This window comes from Haliaeetus leucocephalus, unplaced genomic scaffold (assembly GCF_000737465.1).
Source record: "Haliaeetus leucocephalus isolate CR32 unplaced genomic scaffold, Haliaeetus_leucocephalus-4.0 Scaffold566, whole genome shotgun sequence".
Taxonomy (NCBI): Eukaryota; Metazoa; Chordata; class Aves; order Accipitriformes; family Accipitridae; genus Haliaeetus; species Haliaeetus leucocephalus.
In genome coordinates, this window is record NW_010973002.1 from 5,604,991 (window position 1) to 5,629,568 (window position 24,578).

General features: G+C 37.5%; 1 protein-coding gene across 1 annotated transcript in view; it reads left to right on the forward strand.

The window, feature by feature from the left end:
* The window catches only part of ANKMY2 (ankyrin repeat and MYND domain containing 2), a 24,871-nt gene extending 969 nt beyond the window's left edge, over positions 1 to 23,902 (forward strand). Inside the window, exons 2-10 of the mRNA XM_010577666.1 lie at positions 2,870 to 2,938; positions 11,538 to 11,676; positions 13,545 to 13,643; positions 15,826 to 15,986; positions 17,098 to 17,312; positions 18,421 to 18,556; positions 20,389 to 20,517; positions 20,944 to 21,085; positions 23,299 to 23,902. Of these exons, the coding sequence (XP_010575968.1) occupies positions 2,870 to 2,938; positions 11,538 to 11,676; positions 13,545 to 13,643; positions 15,826 to 15,986; positions 17,098 to 17,312; positions 18,421 to 18,556; positions 20,389 to 20,517; positions 20,944 to 21,085; positions 23,299 to 23,522 (1,314 nt within the window). The 3' untranslated portion in view covers positions 23,523 to 23,902. The remainder of the gene's footprint in view (positions 1 to 2,869; positions 2,939 to 11,537; positions 11,677 to 13,544; positions 13,644 to 15,825; positions 15,987 to 17,097; positions 17,313 to 18,420; positions 18,557 to 20,388; positions 20,518 to 20,943; positions 21,086 to 23,298) is intronic.
* Positions 23,903 to 24,578: the final 676 nt, after the last annotated feature.

A 24,578-nucleotide genomic window follows, 5' to 3' on the forward strand; every position in this document is an offset into this window, starting at 1 on the left:
CTCGGGGGCCCGTGGTAGGGGCCGGCCCGCCCGCCCGCCTTCCAGCCACCGCCTGTGGGCCCCGTCCCCCTTCTCCCTGCGGTTCTCTCGCACTGGGCGTTACGTGGGGCAGGCCTGGGTCATCCGGGGAGTGCCAAGGGGCCCGGCTGCTTGCCGGGCGTGGAGGGGGTGCGCGTTGCTGTACCCTTCGGGCTGGGGAAGCCCAGCTGTGAGGGTCGAACTCTTGCCGAGGAAAGCTTACATCTTTCTTAGGTCTGTTCATATTAGTAATGTACGTTGACGTTTATCTAATGACTTGTATCGACGCGCGCTGCAAAAAAATGTTTTCTTGGGGATAATCCAGTTCTTTAGCCTGTTACAGGTTTCCCTAGGTGCTGTTGCCACACCAGCGCGTCCTTGCAGACAGGATGATCTTAACAGAGCTTGAGCTTGTCCAGGGTATTGTGCACCTCTGGTCCCTTACACTGTTTTATTTTGCATTTCATCCAAGTGCTGCAGTTTCACCACGTTATGTGGCACATATGCTTATTAAAGGGGGGCTTTCTGTCTTGCTTGCTGTAACAGTTGGGTTTCATGGTCTGGCAATGTGAATTTCACAGCCCTACCTGAATAGTTATACTCCAAACAGTATTTTGAAAATTGTGAGCGGTGTTTGTTAGTTGGAGGTAAACTAAAAACACTTGATATGCTCCATGTGTTTCTCTATGTAGTTTTGAGGCAATTTGAACCCATAAGAAATTTTATTTATAGTTTTGGGGCTTCACTCTCAATTGTATTAAAACATTCCTCTGTATCAGACACAAGCATAGGACAGTCAGCAATGAATTTGTTGTGGATCAGAATCAGTTTGATTAACTCACTTTAATCAGAGTTTCAGGCCTTCGTCTTGCAGATGCTTCCGTCTAACCTACCTGATGCTTATGATTAAGGGTATGGGATAATTCAGTTTGGAAGGGACCTCAGGAGGTCTCTAGGCCAACCCCCCTGCTCAAAACAGGTCAGCTGTGAGGTCAAACAAGATAGCTTAGGGCTTTATCCTATCAGGCCTTGAAAACCTCCAAGGATGGAGACTGCACAGTGTCTCTGGGCAACCTGTTCTGCTGCCTTACTGGGCTTGTGGTGAAAAAGTTTTTCCTTATATCCAGTCTGAAGCTTCTTTTACTTTCAACTTCTGCCTGTTGTCTCTTGGCCTCCTACCATGCACCACTGTGAACAGCCTGGCTCCAGCTTTAAGCTCTAGCCTGTTCTAGAAGTCTGACTAGTCAGTTTAGTGTCTTGTTTGGAAATCCTTCAATGTTTTGTCATACAGAACTCTGAACTTGTAAATGCAACTTTGCTTTGCTTTACTTGCATTAAAATTTACTTTGAAGATCACCGCTCGAAGGCTTGCTCTTTCTAATGTTTGTTCTTTTGCTGGGATGTTCTTCTGAAAACTACTCCAGGTCCTAGGAAGCTTCTCACATGTATAAAACAAACAAATAAACCCCAACAAATAAACAAAAACAAACCAAAACCAATAAAAATATGTGTATTTGGGGGAGTAGGCTAGTTGACAGTGCCCTGACTGTCAGTTGGTGTATTTTACTGAGTCTTTATCAAGTGTGTGAGATGACTCGGGTGTCTGGCTTTTTTCCCATAAAGTAATTAATTAAAAAAAAAAAGAAAAGAAACCTGTTTAGTATAGTTAAACCACACCAAAAGCTTATGAAAAGAAATTATTTCCAGTATTTGCAATGTTTTGTTTTGTTTTGTTTTTTTAAAGAAAGTGAGCCAGAACTGAAGTTTCAAGTGCTGCTTTGCTGAGAATTTGCTGGATGAGCACCTCCTTGTGATATAGTGAATATAAACATGAAGCCTGTCATTAAAATGAGCATGTAATGCTTATTTTTATTAAGCATATCATTGCTGAAAGAGCTTTGCTTATGATTGAATCCATGATCAGAAGTTTCTGTTAATTTGCAAAAAATTTAATTCCCCAAACTTAGACTCTTTGAATGTTGTTTTATTTCTATTTGTTTGCATGCCTGTTGAAGCTGTATTGACAGTAGTGAATAGTCCTTCAATGGGCTTTAAATCAGGTTCTTAGATCTGTGGCTTAACTGAAAGGTTTCCTTTAGCAAATTGAAAAATACAAAGTTATGGCCCAATTTTCCTTGCACAGATTTCTTTCAGACTTCAGTCTCCTTATGCATTTGGCAATTTTTAGAAATGTCAGTGATCAAGCTACCTCGGTCCTTGTCCTTTCCACCTCTATTCTCTATTACCAAAAGCAAATTCCTTTTACTTTTGTGGATGTGGGAAGTGGAATGTTACAAATTTCAAATTTAAACAGGAAAGGAGATGGGAGTAAATGATAAAGCATGTTTAATTCGGACTAGAAAAGTCTTTGAAATGGCATAATTTCCTTTTGTGATAATTTAGACAGCTCCTTTAGACATAAGATGCTCCAAAAGAGGTCAAAGTACGGAATGTGTTAAAATGCTCAGTATTGTTATACTCATTCAGAATTGTACTGGTGCTGTTTATGAAGAGATGTATTAGTGTTCTGTCCTTGTGTGTGTGTAGATCAGTTACTTAAAAAAAGATGGAAGTTTACTTCTAGTGCATGCTCTCAGACTACTCTTTGATGTTGTGACTTCTTGGCTTTTAGCTTCTAGAGCAGAACACTGTTCCTAAGCCTTGTTTTACTAAGTGTGATGGATTTATTGGTGGTTAATCTACCATCCCAAGTGGTTAATCTACAAAGGTGTTGATTGCAATCAGGAATGGAACTGATCTTTTTCCTCTTCTTGATTCTCAATTTATTCCCTTTCTCACCCTCTTTTCTCTCTCTTTGTGTCTTTTTTTTCTTTTTTTTTTCTCTTTAATTAAAGGAAACACCGAGGAGGCTGGAAGGCTACTGGGCAGCAAGAATGTCCGTGTCAATTGCTTGGATGAGGTACAGTGAAACTGTGCAAGCATTATGCTTGGTTTAGCAAGGAAAATACTAGGTTTGAAGGCCTTCTTGTTGTTAATTAACATTGCTACACAGACTCCTGGAAATCAGAGTTATTCTGAACATATTTCCAGCCTGCAGCTGAATAATGAACCTTTGAAGTGAAGAACTCCTAATTTTTTTGAAGAAAGTTTAAAGATTAATGTTACTTAAAGTACTACACTGTTTATATTTTCTCTCAAGTTCCAGCATGAACTTTGGTGTCTGTAAGGTAAGATGAACACTGCAGCAACACACATGGGGGGTGCTCCCTGACTTCTTGTCACCTCCACCAAACTGTAGTGCCTCCACTTAGATAGCAGCAGACAGTGGGGATAAAGAATACCTGTCCCCATCTCATGCTTGCATCTCATCACCCAAAGCCTTATCTTTACAGAACAGTAAACAGGCTTGGAGAGTGAGCAGTTAGAAGTGGAAAACACACTGTCTTGCAGAGGCAGATGTGACAGACATGTAGAAGATAAAATCCGTAAGTGGTACCTGAAGATGGGAGGAAGTTTGTGGACATTTAAATTGACAAATTACACATTGATCTAACATGCATGGTGGGCAATTACAGTTTTGCTTCCACATTACACTTCGTATTAATGTTGCACACTTTAGAAAAACATTGTAAAAGGAAAAAGAAGAGGAAACAGATACGAACATCACACAAGGTTAAAGGAACCTTGTGTAATTTATCACTTTAAATGTCAGTTTGTGGTTTTTCTCAACTTTATCATTTCATAGGATCACTGGGAAATTCAGGCTAGAAGGGACCTCAGAAGGTTCAGCCTCTTACTCAAAGCAGCTTCAGCTTCGAGGTCAGATGAGGTTGCTCTGAGCTTTATACTGTCTGGCCTTGTAAACCTCCAAGGATGGAGACTGCACAATGTTTCTGGGCAGCTTGCTCCACTGCCTTAATATGCTTATGGTGAAAATATTTTTCCCTTATGTCTGAACCTCTGTTTCAACTCTCATTGTCTCTTGCCCTCCTGCCACCATAACCGAAGAGTTTGGCTCTATCTTCTCAATGATCTTCCTGTAGGGACTGGCAGGCTGCTGTTGGGTCCCATCAAAACCATCTCTTCTACAGGCTGAACAAGCCCATTTCCTGCAGCCTCTCTTTACTGCACAAGTGCTCAAGTTCCCACTGTGTCTTGGTGGTACTCTGCTGAACTTGCTGCAGTTTATCCATGTCTTTGTTGTACTGGAAGGCCTAAAATTGGACAGGGTATTGCAGATGTGGTCTTGTGAATGCTGAATGGAGGAAAATTATCACTTCATCTACTGGTTATCTTCATGGAATATTGTTAGCCTTTTTTGTGCTGCCAACAGATCCATTTTCTGATTGTTCTTAAATACAGTTAAATATTTAGGGACTTCTAGGGACTTTTTACAAGGGGAGGTAGTGATAGGACAAGGGGTGATGGCTTTAAACTGAAAGAGGGTAGATTTAGATTAGATGTAAGGATGAAGTTCTTTACTATGAGGGTGGTGAGACACTGGAACAGGTTGCCCAGAGAGATTGTGGATGCCCCATCCCTGTAAGTGTTCAAGGCCAGGTTGGATGGGGCTTTGAGCAACCTGGTCTAGTGGAAGTTCTCCCTGCCCATGGCATGGAGGTTGGAACTAGGTGATCTCTAAGGTCCCTTCCAACCCAAATGATTCTATGATTTAAACCTTAATTTCTAATGTATGAATTTCAACAAGCTTCTGACAAACTAGTCAAACTAAGCTTTACAGGAATCTTTGGGAACCCAAGATGCAAGGTGAGTATGTTTGCAAGTGTGCTTTATTGTATGGGCTTTAAAAGCTTTTCTTTTAGTGTAATTGCTGAATTAGTGCTGAACGACTGCACCCTTGATGCAGTATTAGTGCAACATGCAGGACTACTGTTGAAAGGATATGGTTTATTAATAGCAACCATAACTGAGTTATGCCTCAGCCTATTGTTAAAGAAGAAATAGTATTAGCAATACTTGCCTAATGCTCATATCTGACTAAATACAGTCAAGGCACATAAGACAAGTTCATGGAATGGACTACTTGCAGTCTCCTTTTTATCCCCAAGAGTGGTGTGTAATGATGCATATTGAACAGAAGAGGGTTCAGATTTGTTTAGGATTCTTAATCCATCAGTCATCTCAACTTTTAGAACTTTTCTATTATAAACCTTTTTCCCTCTAATGTATTATTCTAATATCTATACATAAATAGAGTATGTGAAAACCCGGTTAAACATTAGCTTCATCTGTTTTTCAGCGTCACCACAACTGGAGACTGATTTGAATGCATCAGGTCATACTTTCTTCCCCTGCTGCCTTAGCTGTTTATCCTGAAATTCACATTATTATTTATATTACAACTGTTACTTATTTTATTGATGTTAAGAAATGAGGAAACAGCCCTGAAAATTGAATGCTTAGATATTGAAATGGCAGCACAATTCAGTTGGGAACCAAGCACTCATTTCCTTCCTTAAAGTCCTTTTTACATGAGAGAATCCACAGAATGAGCACAGGTTTTATGTAATTCTCTCTTCTAGTTGTTGTACAGCAAACATGCAGTCACAATTTAATAATTTCCACAGGCTGGAGAATCCGCAGCATCCAGAAGCAGGCTGTTATATATTGCACTTGCTGATTTAAAAAAAAATAAACATATAAGATGTCCCTTTGATTTTTGGTTTGACCATGTATTCTAACTGCTTAGATCTGCTTTCTTCTAGGTTAAAAACTACTGACAGTTAGCAATCTTTTCTCTACGTACCTTTAGACAAGGACCAAGTCACATTTTAACATCTTCCAAATGCATTGACTTTTTAAGTATCTTGCCTAAAGTTATGTTTCTTCAGCAACTGACCTATAATTATGGCTCTCTTCTGAATCCTTTCCAGTTGTTTCAGCTTCTTCCTCCAAAAATGTGGGCCTGAGCTGGACACAGTATTTCAGCATTGCTTCTGCTGTTGTTACATGTATTTAAAAAAATAAAAAATTGCTCCTCTAAGTCTATTTGCTTTTCCTGCCCATGTGCCAAGACTTGCTCACCCTTCACCACCTCCTATCTGCAGTGCTCTACCGGGAGCAGTAGGTCACATGAAAGCAGAGTAAGACCCCTTTATTCAAATCAGTTTCACAGATGCCCATCTTCCAGAAGGTTGTAGGTATCCAGCAGATACAGTCCTGTTTTCTTCCCAGCATCATTTCTGACCAGATCAGTTTTTTTGTTGTTCTTTGTGGATTTAGGTAGTCAAAGAAAGGAAAAGTGTTTAGGCTTAATCACTGTCTTTATGAAAACAAAGAAATACATAGCTTTTCCACAAAACTTGTCTTTAACAGTTTGACTCTGGCAACTTCAAAACTTCAGGTTTTCCTCAGGAACCTTTAAGCTCAGGTGTCCCAAAATATTAGGACAAATAGGTGGGCTATGGAAAGGGATGCAAAATAAACACAAATATATTTCTTTTAAATGCATGCTGCTTAGTCAGGTTTTGTCCTATTTTAGATGGAGTCGTTGCTAATTTGGAAATGTAGTATGGAAGAAAATGTTCAGGAATTTTCTTTCCCCTGGGAGTACAGAGCTTGTAAATAGTGTTGTGACTTCATGTTGGCAGTTTGCTGACTTTAACTCCATCCATTTGCAGGGTGTGGCTAACATCTTTCAGATTGTTACGGCAAGGAGGTTTAGAGGAAGCATGTGGATGTTCTAGCTGTGGAAGTTTCTTCCAGTCATGTTGGTAGTTAAGGTTGCAAAGGAGCACTGTAGTACTACAATCCCATATTCTCTGCAGATTAAACAGAGAGACTTGCCCTGAAAAGGCTTCACAGTTTTTCTGTATTTAAAATAATATTAAGGTCATTCATAATCTTCTTATGTACAGAACTATCATTTGGCATTAGCAGCATTACTTTTTTCCTCTGGTTTCATAATTCAGCTGTTCACTTCTGTAATAAAATACATCTTTTAGAAACAGTCCACTTCTATATGCTAATTACAGCACTGAATACTTTCTAGGAATTACAGCAGCAGCCTGCTTATTAGTGTATGAGGTATGTGTAGCTTTACTCATACTGATTGTGTTCAGCAGAGGGTTCTTCAGTTAAGCTATTTGGATAGTTATCTACGCTATTCTAGTGTGAACTTCCTATGGTAGCAGAAAATGCCCAGATCCTTGGCCTTTATTGAGGAGAAAGAGTTTTGTCTTTTTACATAGTATTTCAAAATACACAAACCAAATAAAATTCAACAGCTATTAAGAATTATCTGGTTTCAGTTCAGGTTGCTGACTGATGTAGACTTTAACTTTTCACCACTGCAGATGAACAGAAAGATCTTCAGAGGAATCTAATGTGTTACATATGTGAAACCAACAGCTCAGCAAGATGACTATAAAGGAGGACTGTAGCTATGATCAACACTCGCTGAACAGTATTTCATATTCTAGTTAGTTCATACTTAGCTATAGCTAGAATTATTTGTGCATGTATCTGTTGACTACCTTCCAAATCCTGTCCTGCTTGCAGTAAGTTTAAGATATGTAAAGGCAATCTTATTCAAAAGCTTTAAGGGTGAAATTTCTAAAGGCTTTTGTCTGATGAAAATTCAAGTCATGTATTTCTAGACTAGCAGCATTCAGTACCATTTCTGTTAAAAGTCGGAGACATTTTTACAATCCAATTCCAAATACCTACCTGAACCAGTCTTAATGAGTTGGTCTAATTTCAGTGGTGGTGGTCTTTTTTATTTAGGAGAGTTGATTTTGAAGACATACATCAACTAGTATTTCTGTATTCCCTGTGGCACCTGCTCTTTTTGCATCATTTGTTTCTTTTTTAGTAACTTCCCAAATATTGTCTCAAATAAAAGCCAAACCTACAGTCTATGTGTTTAGTTTGTAATTTTCTGAATTAATAGAACTGGTATAGTTGCCTGAATCTAAAGAATAAAATAAGGTACTCTTTCCATGTGTACGTGGGGCTGGGTTCCTCATTGCAAAATGAGCTGGGCAAAGGAGACGTGGGTGCTTTAACATTGTCAGCATACAAGTGTCTACAGCAGTTTTTCAGCTGGGGTTTTTACAGCCCTCTCCCTCTCTAGGTAGCTAGTATTCACAATGGCACAGTATTCACGCAGGCAATGTCGCGGTGTGGCCCAATGCCTGCTGAGGGAGCTGCTCCAGTGTGATCCAGCCTATGTGTGCCAATCTTGGCCAAGTTTCCATGATTGAGAAGAAGGGTGAAGTGAGCATGAGAAGTGTAAAACACTGGGAATGTTGGGACCACTTGGATTCCTCTTTTCTCATAGTAACACAAGTCTATGTGGCTACTTAGTAGCAAATCGTCAGCATGTTATCCACAAAACAATGGCTTTTAAAAATATACAGGTATCATGTTTGTTTTCTTACACAGTCAGCATGAGTGTTTAAATGCTCACAACATAGTCAGTTTTTCTGCTAAATATGCGCAGGTCACCGGCATGTGAGATGGTGTGTGATTTTTTTTGTTGTTGTTTGTCCCGACTCTTGTTCCCTGGCCACCCCACACTCCCCAATTCCTGTGGTCAACAAAGGTTGAGAAACAGTGTTGTTGAAAACTTCCTCCTTAGTTCCTAGAAGGCAGAAGGTTGCTTTTTGAGTTTATTATCTTTATAAATTTGTTTTTATTCATCCTGTGGACGTACACCTCTCCCAGGTGCTGAAAAGAGATAGACTGACCTGCTTGCTTCTTCCCCTGCTTCTGGCGATGGAGTCCAACCCCTTCCTGGATCTGGTAGTCATCTGCTCCTCCTGCCTCCCCATGTGTCCTTTTCTTCCCTTGTTAGCTGATTCAGCCCACTGACCCTGTAGTATTTTTTTTTTTCTTCAGTTAGCTCCCCCACCATGGCAGTATTAAGTCACCTTAGCTCTTGGAATCCCATCCTTCAGTCCACTTCTAGTATATTTTCAACATCAGGAACTGGGAAGGGTGGTGTGTAATGGCTGGGCTGACTGTGCCATGAGGCATAGCCCCGTTGTGCCAGGGGTCCTTGTTGGTTGATGAGCTGAAGAACCTGGTCAAGGGAGGTGCCACGCTATTTCTAGAGGCACTGCAAACTCTATTCCCCTGGTACAGTCAGACATATGGGGAGTACTTTTAGCCCTGCAGAAGACGGGAGATGTTAATTTTGCTCCCTGTAAACCATGTAACATCCCTGCAAAGTAAACAAGAAACTGGGAATGATTCATTTTTGTCCTAGGAAATGAGGTTAAAAGACTGGATTTTTGATCAGAACAATGTTACACAGTAGCTGCTAGGATATGGATTCTTCATCCTATGTTCCATACTTTGTTTCATCTGTATGTTTAATAAACTGACTGCTAGTTTAGTCTTTTAAGTATGTTGTATTGACAATCCAAATGTCATCTGTCAGAAAACAGACTGTTGCTGGACCTGTCTTTGATATTCAGGCTGAGAAGAGTATTTGCAGTCATTTCAGTTTCTGCATAGGGACATAATACAGGATACCAAGCTTTTCCAGATAAGCTTGTGTCTAGCCTGTCCATTTTTTGTTTGCTGTGAATGTGAAAGGCTGATATCAGTGTGACTTTAAATCCAATTTTCTAACAACTGTCCACATGTTTTCTGCCTGATACGTTTTTTTGATCCACACCACAGCCTGACACTTTCAAAATTTAATCAAAGGCTTTTAAAAAAAGCTTCCCAGGAGGAGGGGATGACAAAAAAAAAAAAAAAAAAAAAAAAAAAATCAAAAAAAAACCCCAAAAAACCCCAATCCATTCCTTTGTCCTATAATCTTCAGACAGATTTTGTAATTGAAACAGCTGGCATTCAAGATGTAACCAAACTTAAAGTCATTGTTTTCTTAAACTTCCTTCTCCAGTCAAAAACCTTACTGTGTTCTTATCCCCTACAGCAGTACTCTTCTGCGCTGCTGAAGGAGGCAAATCTATACTATGACTCCAGACTGGGATTGGCCCATAAAAATTGCTGTCAATGTAATGTAATGTAACGTAATGTAACATATTTTATATATTAGGATGGAAAGCCTTTACTTAACCTTTATAGGACCACAAATGAAACCTAACAAAAACAATCACAAATTTGTTTCATGTCTGTGAAGGGATCTCTTCAGGTCTTTTGTTTCTTTAATGGCAGTTCATATTGCAGTTTACCAAAATATTTCAGGTTACTAAAATATAACGCATGAAGTAATAGTTTTTTATTGTTTTCAGTTAGTATGGGAAATAATGAAAATATAATACTTTAAAATTGTTATTATAATTTTGACTTTCCCAATTTCCCTCACCTTTAGGAATTTTTTGAAAATGAAACTGATAAATTTAACTCAGTTGGGTTTTATTCTATCATAAATTGAAACAAGAAATATATCGAGGCTCAAACTGACAGTTACATTATTTCAGACTATCACATTGCCATATGTTTACAGAGCTGCAGTAATGGTGTACATGAGCGTATTTGTGCACACAGCCTTAACCTGCAAAAAAAAAAAAAAAAGAGAAGAAAATGCCATTTTGATTTCCTTCAGGTACAAACTAAAGCTCACCCCCTTGTATTAGCTGTTGGAGAATGTTCCTGGGCAATTACTATGTCTTGGCTGATAACATGAATCCTGACTTTAAGTTAAGTGAAAATAAACGGCATATTGGAAAAAGCACATCAAATTCTAAAAACGGAATGTCATGCAATTTTCTCAAACAGAAATGTGCTTCTCCCTGCCCTTTGAGAGGGAGGGAACCTGCACTAACAATTTACCCTAGTTCTGAAAATTTCCCCTAGGGTTTGCCCAGGTTTGCATTTATAATTACATCAGTGCAACTCTAATAAAAACTCAATGCCTTCCTTGCTGAAGCTAATCCTTTTTGTACTGGTGCAGTTTATCAAAAGGCAGGGTTTGAGACTGTGTGGTTGTTAAAGTCTAGTTAGAGCTGTGTATCTTTACAAGGACTTTCAGAGCTCTGGCTGATGTAAGATCACAGACATAATACCAAAAGGATGGATAAATGGGAGAGAGGAGGGTAGCACGATTACCGGTAATCATGACTAAAAACGAGCAAAATGGGTTTCAGAAACTGCAAATCTTTGTAATGGCAAAACCAACAAGACGCTATTTCTGATTTTCTTGTTGCTTATCATATAATGCTGGGGAGAAAAGAGGTAACTTAGGAACCTAACAAATTTTCTAAAACAAGCTTTTCCCGCTAGCAGAAGCATTAGTTTAACGCTAATGTCTTATACAAAAGGCCAATGACAAATCAGTGGTAAATGGCTTTCATTTATTCAGCACTGGTCTGTTTTCAAATATATAGCACAGCATAATTGGAAAAGTGACATGGAATTGGAAAATCTACTGCATGTTAGTAACCATATTTTTTCATGAAGATTTTGTGAGCTTTTTTGTTGTTGCTAACTTAAATATTACGTGAGGCTTTGGTAGTTATACTGAATATGTATGTACAAGTAAAAATTATCAATGGTATGAAGATCAAGAGATGTAACTAATTCTTTTTTGTATGCCACTTCCTTCCTCTTTCTTTTGTTAGCATGGCATGACCCCTCTAATGCATGCAGCGTACAAAGGGAAAGTAGACATGTGCAGGTTGCTCTTGCGACACGGAGCTGATGTTAACTGCAATGAACATGAGCATGGATATACTGCCTTGATGTTTGCTGGACTTTCAGGTAACTTACTAAACTTAGATCACTGATTTTTATGACATTGATGGGTACAATTTGCCATAAATTAATAATTTAAAGGAAAATGATGACATGTTTTTATTATTCAGGTTTACTGCTACTTACGTGAACCATGCAAATATGTCAAGACAGTAGAATCATCAGGACATTGGAACAGGAGAGCTACTGTTTAGGCTTGGGAACTTTTTTCATATAAAAATTGATTTTGTTCAGCGTTTGGAGGCATAGAGTCTATCTGTACTTTGTCCTGTTTGTTACAGATCTCAAAATGCAGCCTCCTGTGACAGTTTTCTTGTGCAGTGGGATACATTCTGTTTAACTATACTGTGTTATACTGAAAAAGACGCTGCACCAAATTGCTTCTTTTAGGACTACAAATCAGTCGCTTTTAGTAGTATTTGAGGCAAATCAATCCAGTACTTTTGAAATTTTGCCTTTCTTCTACATTATTTTTGCAGTTATGTTGTGGGCTTTTAAAAATATATCTAATAAGTTTTAAAAACATGTTTTCTCAGCTTAATTTTCCCTCCTCTCTTACGCTATTTTTTTTTCATGAGAGTGCTTATAGCTGTATATATCTTCTCCTGTCTCAAGTAGTAGTTTGCAGCTTTCCTCTTGCTATTCTTTTTCCCTGATGAAAGGAACAATTATGTCCTTGAGTGAGAAAGAGACACTACTTTAAAAACATTGTTTCTTCTGGGGAAAAGATTACATTTGGGAATATTAGGTTATTTTAAGTATCTTCTTTACTAGGCCACTTATATCTTCCCAAAAAGTAGATTCTAGGGAAGTAAGATTTCTTGGCAGGTAGAGTTTAAACTCTGCCTTCTTTCATCATAAGAAAAGAAAGGCATGTGCGTGTATATGAACTTTAACTGGATCAGATCGCTTTTCAGCTAAAACTTTGGTAAAAAGATTTGGGAAACTTCAGCATTCTGTGGCATTGAGCAATATCAGAGCTGCAGCAGATAGGTGGGAACGAACTCTTAGAGGTTGTTAAATGACTGCAGCTTTATGGAGTATGCTGAATTTTTACCATTTTCTCACAGCTGAGCTTTTAACATCCTGGGTTTGAATGCTTCTGAATGTTGACTTCAAGGTCTGTTATCTGTGAGTGCAAAAGGTACATGAGCACTACCGATGCAATGCCTTTGTTTTAAATCAGAAACATTCATTTCCATACACTACCTCCTTTTTTTATATTCACTTTTCTGTATTTAGCATATGCACAAAACCTGATAAAGTAAGAATACCTTTGAAAGCAGAACCAGCACGAGTGGTGGCAAGTGCCCTTATTAGTCTCTGAAGGGGACCAATTAAGTCATCTAATCTTCCCATCAAATTTTAGCTTCATTTTACTTGGTATTTAGCCCAGTCTGAACACCCAGTTCCTGCTGTGGAGAAAGGAACAATCTGTTCTCTTCTTTATGCTCCTGCTACATAATAGTACTGGATTTGTTTTTCTTCTTAGAATAGCAAATGTTATAGTTGAGCTGTCAAACTAGATTAGTAGAATTTCCTTCGATACTGCTATCCACAGGGACCAAGCTCTAGTGTAGTTACATGCATATGACTCCCATAAGCTCCACGGGGAGCTGAATGTGCATTACAGAGAGCAGAGTTATACCCTGCCTGAATTTAGTTTTTATTTTGATTTGACCCTCTGGAACCATAAATAAGGAGGCAGCACCATGCCTTTCTCTTAATCCATTCTCAATAACATTAAGAACATTCATTTCCCTCAGTATTATTCCTAGTCTTTAAGAAATTCACTCCTTGTTTTTCTACAGCATAAAGAATTACAAGTTCTGGTTTGTTCTCTCTCATTCCCCATATCTTCTCCCCAAATTCAGGAAACAAAGAAATCACCTGGATGATGTTAGAGGCTGGAGCAGAGACTGACGTTGTCAACTCTGTGGGAAGGACAGCAGCTCAGATGGCTGCTTTTGTGGGTAAAGTGAAAGTCTATTATCATTTCCTAAATGCCTAAAGAAGTAAAAAGTTAGATTCTGATGCTTTTTATTGGAGAAACGTTATTTAATGACCTGTTCTGAACTGACACAGTTGTTCAGCTTTTTTTTCCACATCTCATCCTGTAACAGAGTCAATTTGTGTTCTATTCCCATGCTTTGTTTCATAAAAGCACAAATGATCTTATCTGTAAGAACAGATGCTGCTGTTCTCTAAGTGTGCAAGTTTTTGCAATGTCATCCCTTTTCAAATTGTGAGAGGAAGCTGGTAACATCTGAGGTGTCTGAAGTGCAGGTAAGTGCTTCTGCAGTACAAAGTGCATAACTGGAGCTTCCTTTGTGGGAAGGAACAAACGTAGCACTAGGAGTCAGGAACTCTCATCTGAGCTTTGCCGTGAGCATGCTGTGTGCTAGTGGTGAGTCACCTCCTGCCCTTCTCCCTCCGCATTTGGGAGAGGGAGAAGTCTCGGCACCTGTTCTGAGGTAGTCAGTACTTACTGACCTGAACTCGACTAGAAAAAGAGAAAAGATTTGTCATTCCAGTATGCTGTGTGATCCTGGGCAAAACATGAAACCGGGTTTTTTTCTGTTGTTATGTTTCTTGTCTTTATTTTATAAACCCTTTTTACTTCTTTACCCATCTTGACAGTGCTGGGAGATTCCTGGATTAACATTCCCAAATATACCACTTTTTCCCTATTTCTAGCAAGAATGTGTGATAAAATATTACCAGAAAAAGTAGAGTCATTTTAATGACTCAGCTATTGCTGTCCAGATGACTTTCCCAACAACCAAAAATGAGGACCTGTATTATTTTCACTTCAACACAACCTTCTCATATTGTTTAAATGTCTGAGAACTCCCTTACAAGTCCATTAGGTGTTCCAGATTCAAGAGCCTACCTTGCCATTTAGATTTACTTCCTTGAATAGTGAGTTAGTGCAGTCTCAATTTCAATCATATCTCATTCTGGTCTTTTAAAGAGGAAAAGATTGACATAGCTGACTTCAGGTTCAAGCAGTAAAACCTTAACTATTCACTTAATATGTCAGAGAAGTCCACTCCTATTAATTATACTTTGGATTTGGAGAGTCTTTTCCAATGTGATGCTGAATTGAATTATTAGTGAATGGGGAATATTATCTCCAATGTAATTTTGGAGAATTCTTGTTTAAAATCTCATCACGTCACCAAGATAGAATAAATATTTTCAGGCATACTGAGATATGCTACTCTGTAAAAGTCTGAACATTGGAATCCATTCCTGTTTTCTTTTTTATTCTCTGTCCAATCAACATTAATTCATCTGTCTGTGTGTGGGAAGTGAGGATACTTCTTCCCCTGCCATTTGTCTTAAACTGTGGTCTATTAGCTTAGAACAGTCTCTTCTAAAACAGTGGAGGGTTTTAAATGCTGGAATTTGGTTGGCTGTGTCATCTTCTACTGATTAATAGGATTAGTGCCAAGATAAATCAATCAATTTAAAGAATGTGGTCCTGAACTAGAGAAGCTAAATTTTACTCTCCCTTTAGCCAAGTAATCCATCATATTGTCAGATGTAGAAAACAAGAAGGGGGTGTAACTTCTCTCATCTTGTTACTTTAATCACAGTCCCTTTTTTTTTTTGGTAAATTTTAATCATGTTCTGTTCTTATAATTTCTCCCACTTTAGGTTAATACGCTACTATCTGTTTCAGGTCTGAAATTTTACAAGTCTCAATGCAAATGGCATTAATTTTTGAAAGTACAAAGTGGAGAGAACTTACCTTGAAAAATTTTAACACTAGTATGAGACTACTAGTGTAGTATAACTTTGGGGAGAAATACCTATTCTCTTAGTTTTGGCTTACCAGGGAAAGAGCATGCAGGAAGGGGACAGAGTTCTCAAAATGAGATTTCATTAAGTCATTCCCTGCTGGGAGTCAGTAAGTTACACTTACTGAACATAAAAGTTACACACAAAAGAACAGCAAGAGTTGCCTGTTACCAGTGCAAAGCGTATCATGCTAAGCTCCTTTGTGGGTAATTCTCATCTGTATTGCTTAGATTAGATTTGGGTTTAGGTATTATTATTATTATTATTATTATTATTATTATTATTATTATTATTATTATTATTATTATTATTATTTCATTGGTGATTTTTTTTCTTGTGTGCCTTTAGGTCAACATGACTGTGTGACCGTCATCAACAACTTCTTTCCACGTGAAAGGCTGGACTACTATACTAAACCACAAGGCTTAGATAAAGAACCAAAACTGCCAATAAAATTAGCGGGGCCTCTGCATAAAATTATTACTACTACTAACATGCATCCTGTTAAGGTGGAGTAATATGAAAATTTTATGTGTTTGTGGCATGGGAACTGTTTCTTTATGTCAGAAAGCATTCAGCTCTTCTGAGAGTCCAACTGAGATCAAAAGCATTATCCATTAATTCAGATGTTTTTGAAAATGAGAAGGAATCAGGCTCAACATTTAGATGTGATTAAAAAATGAAGCTATTTCAGTGTCTATATACACCAGAATCTTGAACTAACACCCCTAAGTGGAGAGATTCTTATTTTTTACATCAGTAACCATAAATAGCTTTCTTTTTTGGCTTTCTTTTTTTCCTAGCCCCACTTGAAGTGGAAGCATAAAACAATTTCCTACCTTAACAAAATCTCATTGTTCTCTCAATGCTTGTCTCGGCATGTATCTTCCTACCTTCATCACTGGTTCACCATAGTAACTGCTGCTGCTGCTGTTTCTGAAAGTATGTGCAGGAGAGATTTATTTTTACTTCCCAGTATATTTGCTGAAAATAATGTCTTCTATGGTTTGATCCTCCAGTGTAGTTCAGAGAAATTAATACACTTAAATTCAAAGTCAAGTTCCTTGGGCTTGCCATCCAAAGTCAGGAATCTGTCAGCAGTTGCCAACCAGGTATCTGCAGTACATACAAAGAGTAATGCACCAGTGGCAGCTAATTCAGTGAGTAGAGTATACAGTTTCCTCTTAAAATGGCTAGTTCAGTGCTTTACTAGTCCACCTGAAGTACTCCAAGATTATGTGAGGTTGATGTGTTCTGTGAAATTGCTTAAATCATAAAAGTCCACTTTATTTTAGGTGTTCAAAAGCAAAGAGATTCTAGGACAGTGTATGGTAGTTTCTGTAACTGTTTCTTTTGAAATGGTTTTGATTCTTCAGGTTCTTACTCTGAAAAAAATCCTTATTATTTTTAATACCAGTCTTAATTTAAATGTTTCTTGTATGGGAACTGTGAATTACAACGGAAAAAAGAAGGGGAAGACTGCATAAGGTGGAAGTAAAAGAATATTAGAAACTCCACTGAAATTTAGTTACAATGAGCTATATAACTTTTAATGCCAATGCACAAGTTTAAAAATACTAGTTCCTAATTGGATTACATTTTCTTCAATCTTTCTCATAGATTGTGTTGCTGGTAAAAGAGAACCCTCTATTGGCTGAAGTAGAAGCACTGCAGAAATGTTACAGGGTTCTGGATCTAATTTGTGAGAAATGTATGAAGCAGAAAGATATGAATGAAGTACTTGCTATGAAAATGCACTACATCAGTTGCATCTTCCAGAAATGTATTACATTTTTAAAAGAGCGAGAGGATAAACTAGATGGATTTATCAAAAGGTATGTGTATGAACCAGCTTTACAGATACCAGAAAAAGACAACTGTAATAATAGATTAGATTGTCTTGGATAAAGCCTATGCCAAGTAAATTTCAAAACAGTCCCAGCTGCAGTCACTTCAGGGTGGCATTGACTCCCTTTTCTCTGTCTGAAGTGGCATTGTCCTTTCCGGGGGTACAAAGGAAGCATTCCTAGAGTTTCAGCTCCCTGCTGGAACTGGTTAGAGCTTGGCAATCACACGTACACTATGAAGCAGCAGAGAGCAACATGTGGTGGAGAAAAGGGGGAATGATAGGCTTGAAAAAAGAATTTCTCAATGTCCGATATGGATCATCTGGGAACGCTTCTCTTGCCATTTTGCTCTCCAGCAGTCATACAGGGTGAGATTTTTTTTTCCAAAAACACTTAAAGCAACTGACAACTGCAGATCCCGCTGGCTTTGGATGAGACTGGGACTCTTAAATCACTTAGATCTTCAGAACCCACTCAGAGTTACAAAACCAGCTGCCTGATCTTAAGTATCAAAGTAAATGGCGTGGCTTTTAGAAGGATCGCATTCCCCATAGACCTCCATGGATTTCTACATGACACTGAAAATAAATGAAGTCAGCTTTCACATACTGACATCAAATAGTTCATCAGTGATCCATATAAAAAAGTAGGAGCCAACCAGATAGATATAGAGGCATCAGGACAGGATTATAACAAGTTATTAAAGTAAGTAAAGCAGAATTTGTATGTAAAGTATTATGCATTCTTCAGTATTTATTTTTACAATGCTCATTTTTAAACACAACAAAGCATTTCACTACTTTAGTCAGATGTAGATACTAGTCTACCTGTAGATGATTATTTTTCTCTGTGTGGTTGAAATAGTAAGTAGTGGTTTCAGAGTGTACATTTAGTTATTTTATATTTCATAATGATTGTGCATTAGAATAAAAATAATTTCATTTGCATTTAAACACGTTTATATATGAAGTTGCCAAATTATTTTAATTTATAATTCTCTATAATTTGAAAGAGGACAGAGTACAGCATGCTGTGTATTTGTTCTTGATCATGTACTATGTGATTTCTTATTTGACGTTGGTTTTTAAAAATTTAGTCTCTTGAAAGGGAGAGATAAAGATGGTTTCCCTGTATATCAAGAGAAGCTAATTCGAGAAAGTATCCGAAAGTTTCCTTACTGTGAAGCTACGTTGCTCCAGCAGCTTGTGCGAAGCATTGCTCCTGTTGAAATAGTAAGTTTTTCCTATCAAGAAAATACTTCCTAAGCAACTTGCATAGTAAATTCAGTTTAAACTAAGCCATCTTTCTGTTTCTCAGCTTCTGCCATGTGTTACATTAAGCAAAGGTTTTTGATGTCCCTGAACCCTCTGGCAAACTGGAATTTTATTTTGCGTATTGCAGGAAAATGCTCTAAATACTTCAATTAGTAGTTTTTTCCTGTGCCCATGATGAGTGCTTAAATACCTCAGCTTTTAAAGAAAACTGAAATAATTTGGTTTTTTTGTCTCAGAGCTTTCTTTTCCTTCTCTGGGATGTCTAGTCAGTTTTTCTTTGCCAATTCACTTTTACAAATTATAGATTCAGACATAGGTGAAACTCATTTTGTGCTCTTTTTTCACAGTCTAAATTCAATTTAAGATCAGATCCTTTCCTAGATTTAATGCATTCATTATTTCTAGTGTACATGAAAAGTTGGTAATATGATGGTAGAAAAAGAAAAAATATTCTGTGACGCTCCTTTTATCACAGAGAGAGGCAAGATGATGCAATGTAGAGCAAAATGTGTATCTAAATTAGGAAATCAAAATTACAAGTAAAAGATCTAACTTCAGTTTTCCTCACATGCCTTTGCTAACACACTCTTATAACAGTATTAATTACTTCATAATAAATCTTACACAAGAGTTACTATTCTTTTTTAAGAATGTTCTTTCTAGTCTCTGAGAGCTAGATGTTACATGCACTAACACTGGGGAAGTGGAACAATTTTGTGACGTGTTTGGATTATGCTGAGTGAATTAAAAATAGCCTCCATCTTAAGTGGCTCCAAGTCTACTAAAATGTCCTGAGGCTTAGTGCAATCCCTACTGTTTGTCTAAGCCAGAAAAATAAATACAGTGTGAAAACATAAGCCATCATGATGCATTAAGACTTGCTTTAGAGTAAACATTTTCCTTCCTGTCCCTTTTTTCTTAGAAGAGCTTGCAGTCTTTTCTGCCTTTAAAGAAATATGGTTTGTTACATTGGATTTCTGTCCATTATGCAGAACTGGAAAGGAGGAGATGCTATAAATTTTTATTTGTCTGGAAGCCTTTGACCTTTGGCATATACAATTACTTGGCTTCAGTCTGGGCACCTCAGCATTGTTGTAGTAGTTACGATCGTGCATATTCCATGGTACTCCAACAGTTTAAGGATTTACTTAGAGCTGGAGCAACTTGGCATTTTTTTCCTCTAATGTTTACATCATTGCCCAAAAGAATAGTCTTAATTTATGGTTACCAGTAAAATATACTAAATCTTACTGCTTGTATTGCATGGGAAAGATACTGCAAACAATATCTAAATAATAATATGCAAATAGTTGTTTTGAAGATTTCAAGTTCTGACCATTTGGTCTGTAGCATCTGAGTACACTGAGCACAGTAGTATATCAGTGACAAGTAAAATATCTTTCTGTGTGCCAGCACAGACTAATCTGCAAAAACCTGCTGCATATGACCTACAACTGGGTGACTGTGTGTAAAGAACACTGAGTTCATTAATAGTAGTATTAATAATTTACAGAGTAAAAAAATGATAATTTTTATCCTCCCTTCTACAGAACGTAAGGACTAAGTTAACTTTATATACAAAAATTTATCTAACCATATACATGTTAAATTTTGCATGTTAGTTGAAGTTCTATGATTTAGTTTATGTTCTTGCTGCTATAGCATCTTCAGTGAGACTGCAGCTGGCCAGCTGGAAGCTTGCATTGCTTGTTTTGTTATTCTCTTGCATGTCCCTCTTCATGATAGTGTTGGTTTTTAATCCCATTCCCGCTGTTTGTCTTACCTTTCAGGGTTCTGATCCTACAGCTTTTTCTGTACTTACACAAGCTATTACTGGCCAAGTGGGTTTTGTGGATGCTGAATTCTGTACAACTTGTGGGGGAAAGGGAGCGGACAAAAGATGTTCAGTATGTAAAATGGTAAGAAACCATAAATAGTTATAATGAATCACAAGAAGTAGTGCCACTGAGGTGCTGAGGATTTTGAATGCTTCACTATTTACTGTGTAGACTTAGGAGGAATGGCATGTATGCCTACACTGAAAATGTGCAAGCCATCTACTTCTGGGAGAGATGCCTGAAATTCACGAGTACTTGGATTTCCAACTGTGTATGTTTAAGAGTGAAGAAAGAGTAAAATTTCTGTATGTTCAGCGTTAACAAAACAAACTATTCTTTATGGATTTTTATATAGGTTAGAATCACTCCATGTGACCTTACAAATTGCTTAAAAATACCATTAAGTACTATACATAGAGAGATTTAACTTGGTACACTAAGAAATGCAAGAATATTGTATATTTTTTTAGTACATGAAGATGAATTGATAGCTCTGGTAACTTTCAGGTGATGTACTGCGACCAGAACTGCCAGAAAATACACTGGTTTACCCACAAAAAAGTCTGCAAGACCCTGAAGGAAATTCATGAGAAACAAGAACTAGAAGCTGCCAAAGAAAAAAGGAAACAAGAAAAAAAGCAAAAGAAAGGTTAGGATCTATAGTTTGCTTACTGAAGCGAATGCTGCATTAACCGCACCACAAGGAACAACAGTAACAGGTCTTAAAATCTGGAACAGCTGAGGTTGAAAGAAGAATCTTTGTTGTAACATAAAAGCATACCTGCATTTGTTGGAATTCTAGTCTTTCAATTTACAAATACTGTGTACTTTCTAAAATCTGGTTTTTAATGCTAGAGTTACACAGGTTTCTACAACTAAAGCATTCTGAATTGCACTGCACTGTTTCAAAATCCAAATCTTTAATCAAAATCATGCAGAAGTTTCATGTTACTCTACCTTTCATTGGAGGTGTTAGGACAAGTTGGATAATAAGCAAGCAGTCCACTCCTTCCAGTTGCAAAGGTTAATGTAGATGATAACTCTCCTGTGATACTGTCTTCTTCATAATCACAATATTAAGTTAATTGTGTTGTGTACTTTGAATGTGAAGAAAGAAAACATTAGTCTTTAAACTGTTAACGGTGTTTTTCTCCCTTCAATAAGCAAATAATTAATGCATAATAACAGAAAAAACACCGTATCACCCCCCTTTAACTTACTCTGCTACAATGTTTCTGTAAGTGAAATAATAGGAAAATTGGGGATGAAATCACTTTTTCTCTTTTACAACTTAGTAGATTCCCCCTCCCTTGTTTTAAGGATTGTAGAAGTGCACTGGACAAATCACGTTTGTCTTAACAATGGTAGTATTCTTTACTTCAGCTGGACTCTAGAAACTATAGCTGGATATAAATTAGTATTTATTGAAGTTTTCAACAGCTTCCTGTGATGATCTTGTTACAACAAGAGCTGCTGTTGCGTGGGATCAAAATGACTGTGGAAATTGGAGGCAAGGATACTAGAAATCCCTGAATATATTGCATACCAATACAGCAAAACATAATGAGCTGTGAGCAGTGTGATGCCTCACAATGGTGGCAAATACACACACTTGCAGGTTCATATTAACTGAACAAGTCAGTGACCGGGTGCTGTCCTCTTCAGAGGGAGAGACAGGATCTTGGTGGATGGCTCTTCTCCCTCCCTCCCTAAAAAGGGAAGCTAACATCTTTTGACATGTTACTACTGCACTATCTACATGTTAATCTTCATTAAATTCTTCAGATAGATGGCCAACATGCTATAGACCTTATCAGATTATGCATTGTTAGCAAGACAGTGAATTTGTCGTAGCTTCAAGTCACCTTGTGAATAGTGGGGTATCAAAGCTTTTCATATGAACAGCAGTTTTATTTTAAAAAGCTAGTAATACCCGCTACCAAAAAAAAGGGAAAAAAAAATCCCACCGCTGCAACTACAAGCAAAACCAAGAGTTTAAGAGTTTCCACTGTACAAGGGTGAGTGTTAAGGAAGTCTGTGCTTCAGCCTGTGCTTAAGGCAGTTAGCTCCATAGCCAAATGAGGCCTTTGGCAGGTCTTTGGCAGTGTTGTGGCTAGCTGTGACTGTGTTTTTAGCTGGCTATCAATCATAACAGAGCATAAGAAACCAAGATTAACTACTTCTGAAGGTGCCTGGGCCCCCAATTAGGCTTTCTCCTCTTTCTTTTCAGAATTGCTAGTACACAACCCCTACTTAGCAGAATCAGGGCAAAAAGTTATTTAACCATTTTTTTTCTCTGAAAACATTGCTTGAAAAGTAAAGGTGCAATAGCTAATTCCATTCCATGCAGTCAGGTTATAAATTTTAAGATGATTCACTTCAACCAAAGTTCACTGTGGTCAACTGCTCATTAGCAAATAATTTCTTCAGTCTGTTATATGCAAAAAAGCTTCCTACGTAATCACATACATGCCTCTAAGAAAAACAGAAACCCAACTGTACTCTATGTTTAACTGGCCTGCAGCCATTCTTTGAAAAGCTAACTGTAAGAATATTGTCAATAAAACAAGCTTGAATTGGAAGTTAAAATAACTGTAGTGTCCTACTCTGCTCCTCTACATATTAAAAAGAAGTATGGCAAAATTGAAGATAAATTAATGAGAGCTTTGTGTATGGTTAGTTCAGAGTAATCTTACACCAATTTAAGCAGAACTCTAGTGTCTTAGGTCTTTTTTGACATAACTTGGTTAAATTAATCATTTGTAATTGATGCAAAGTTTCCTAGCGTTTATTCAATAATAAAAATGTTTGCTTGCAGATGAGTTCAGTGTTTACTGATTATGCGATTTCTCTTTTGTTCAGATGAAGTGCAACTAGTAGAGGGTAGTTCTACAAGTGAAGAACAGTCAGATCCTCGTCCAGATGCTACCAAAGATATGGATCTAAATCATGCTACTGACCAAACGGAAGAACCTGAATTTACCAAAGAGATGGAGGCACTAGCCCTGCACCCTGAAAGTCCACTGGAAAGTGAGACTGGCTTAGCCGACATTGCTCTTCAAAAAATTCAAGATTCTGAGGAGTAAGAAGAGGGTAGGAGGGGACTAAGAGTTCTGGCTATGTCCCTGTACCTCAAGGGTCCTAAAGAATTTTTTAGGCTGACCATGTCCAAGTTCTTATAGCATGGCTTATGCAAGACTCCCTTCGAAAGACAGCATGTCTCTTCATCATGAGATGAAATACTGTCTAATTTGTCTTATAAGTACTTCAGGTTCTGTTGTAGATTGTCAAAATAGGTATTTACTATCTGATAAAAACTAGAGTGGCATAGATCCATCTGTATGTATACCAACAGTAAGTATAGTAAAAATCTATGAGTATCTGTGGTTAATCAGCCACTTAGTGAAAAATAAAAAGCATTTTATTTGGATTATTCATGTTTTCAGAACCTAAAATTTATTTTAATTGTAATTTAAATATTTTTTTCTGCAAGTACGCAGAACTGTAGTTAGAAGCACTGGGAAGCCAGCTGCTAAATTGCTTTTTTATACCACTTTATGAAGCTTTATCTGAAGGAATTCAATAGCAGTTAAGTTTCTGAAGATATTCATCTGAGTTCTCAACTTTTCATGACATTACTGTAAATATTTTTGACTAGTGAGTGCACAACAATAGTGTCTATTTTGTGGCAATTTTATTAAATGATACTGCTGTTTCAGATGTCTCAAGCTGACTGTGAAATGTGTGTTTCAACAGAGTTATTTCACTATTGGTTTGGTCAAAAATATTCCAAGTTTATCGAAGTCTAATGAAGGGAAGACCAGAATGACTTAAAATAATTTGACTGACAAGAATAATGGTTTCTAAATCTCAGCTTTCAGGTAAAGATGCCTTAGAGCACAATGGGATGTTGCTTATGAATTATTTCATAAACATAAAAGGTGCTTAATATTGTTCATGCTGAACTTGGTCACAGTGAATTAGATGGGAAAATTCATGTGTGCATTGATACAACTGGGATTTCACTTAGGCTTTCAACTAAATTCTGTATCTAGAAAATAGCTTCCCTTAACTATGCTGGTTTCACTCAGATTTAGTACTGTGTCTCATGAAATCAATGGGAATGTGACAACCGAAAATAC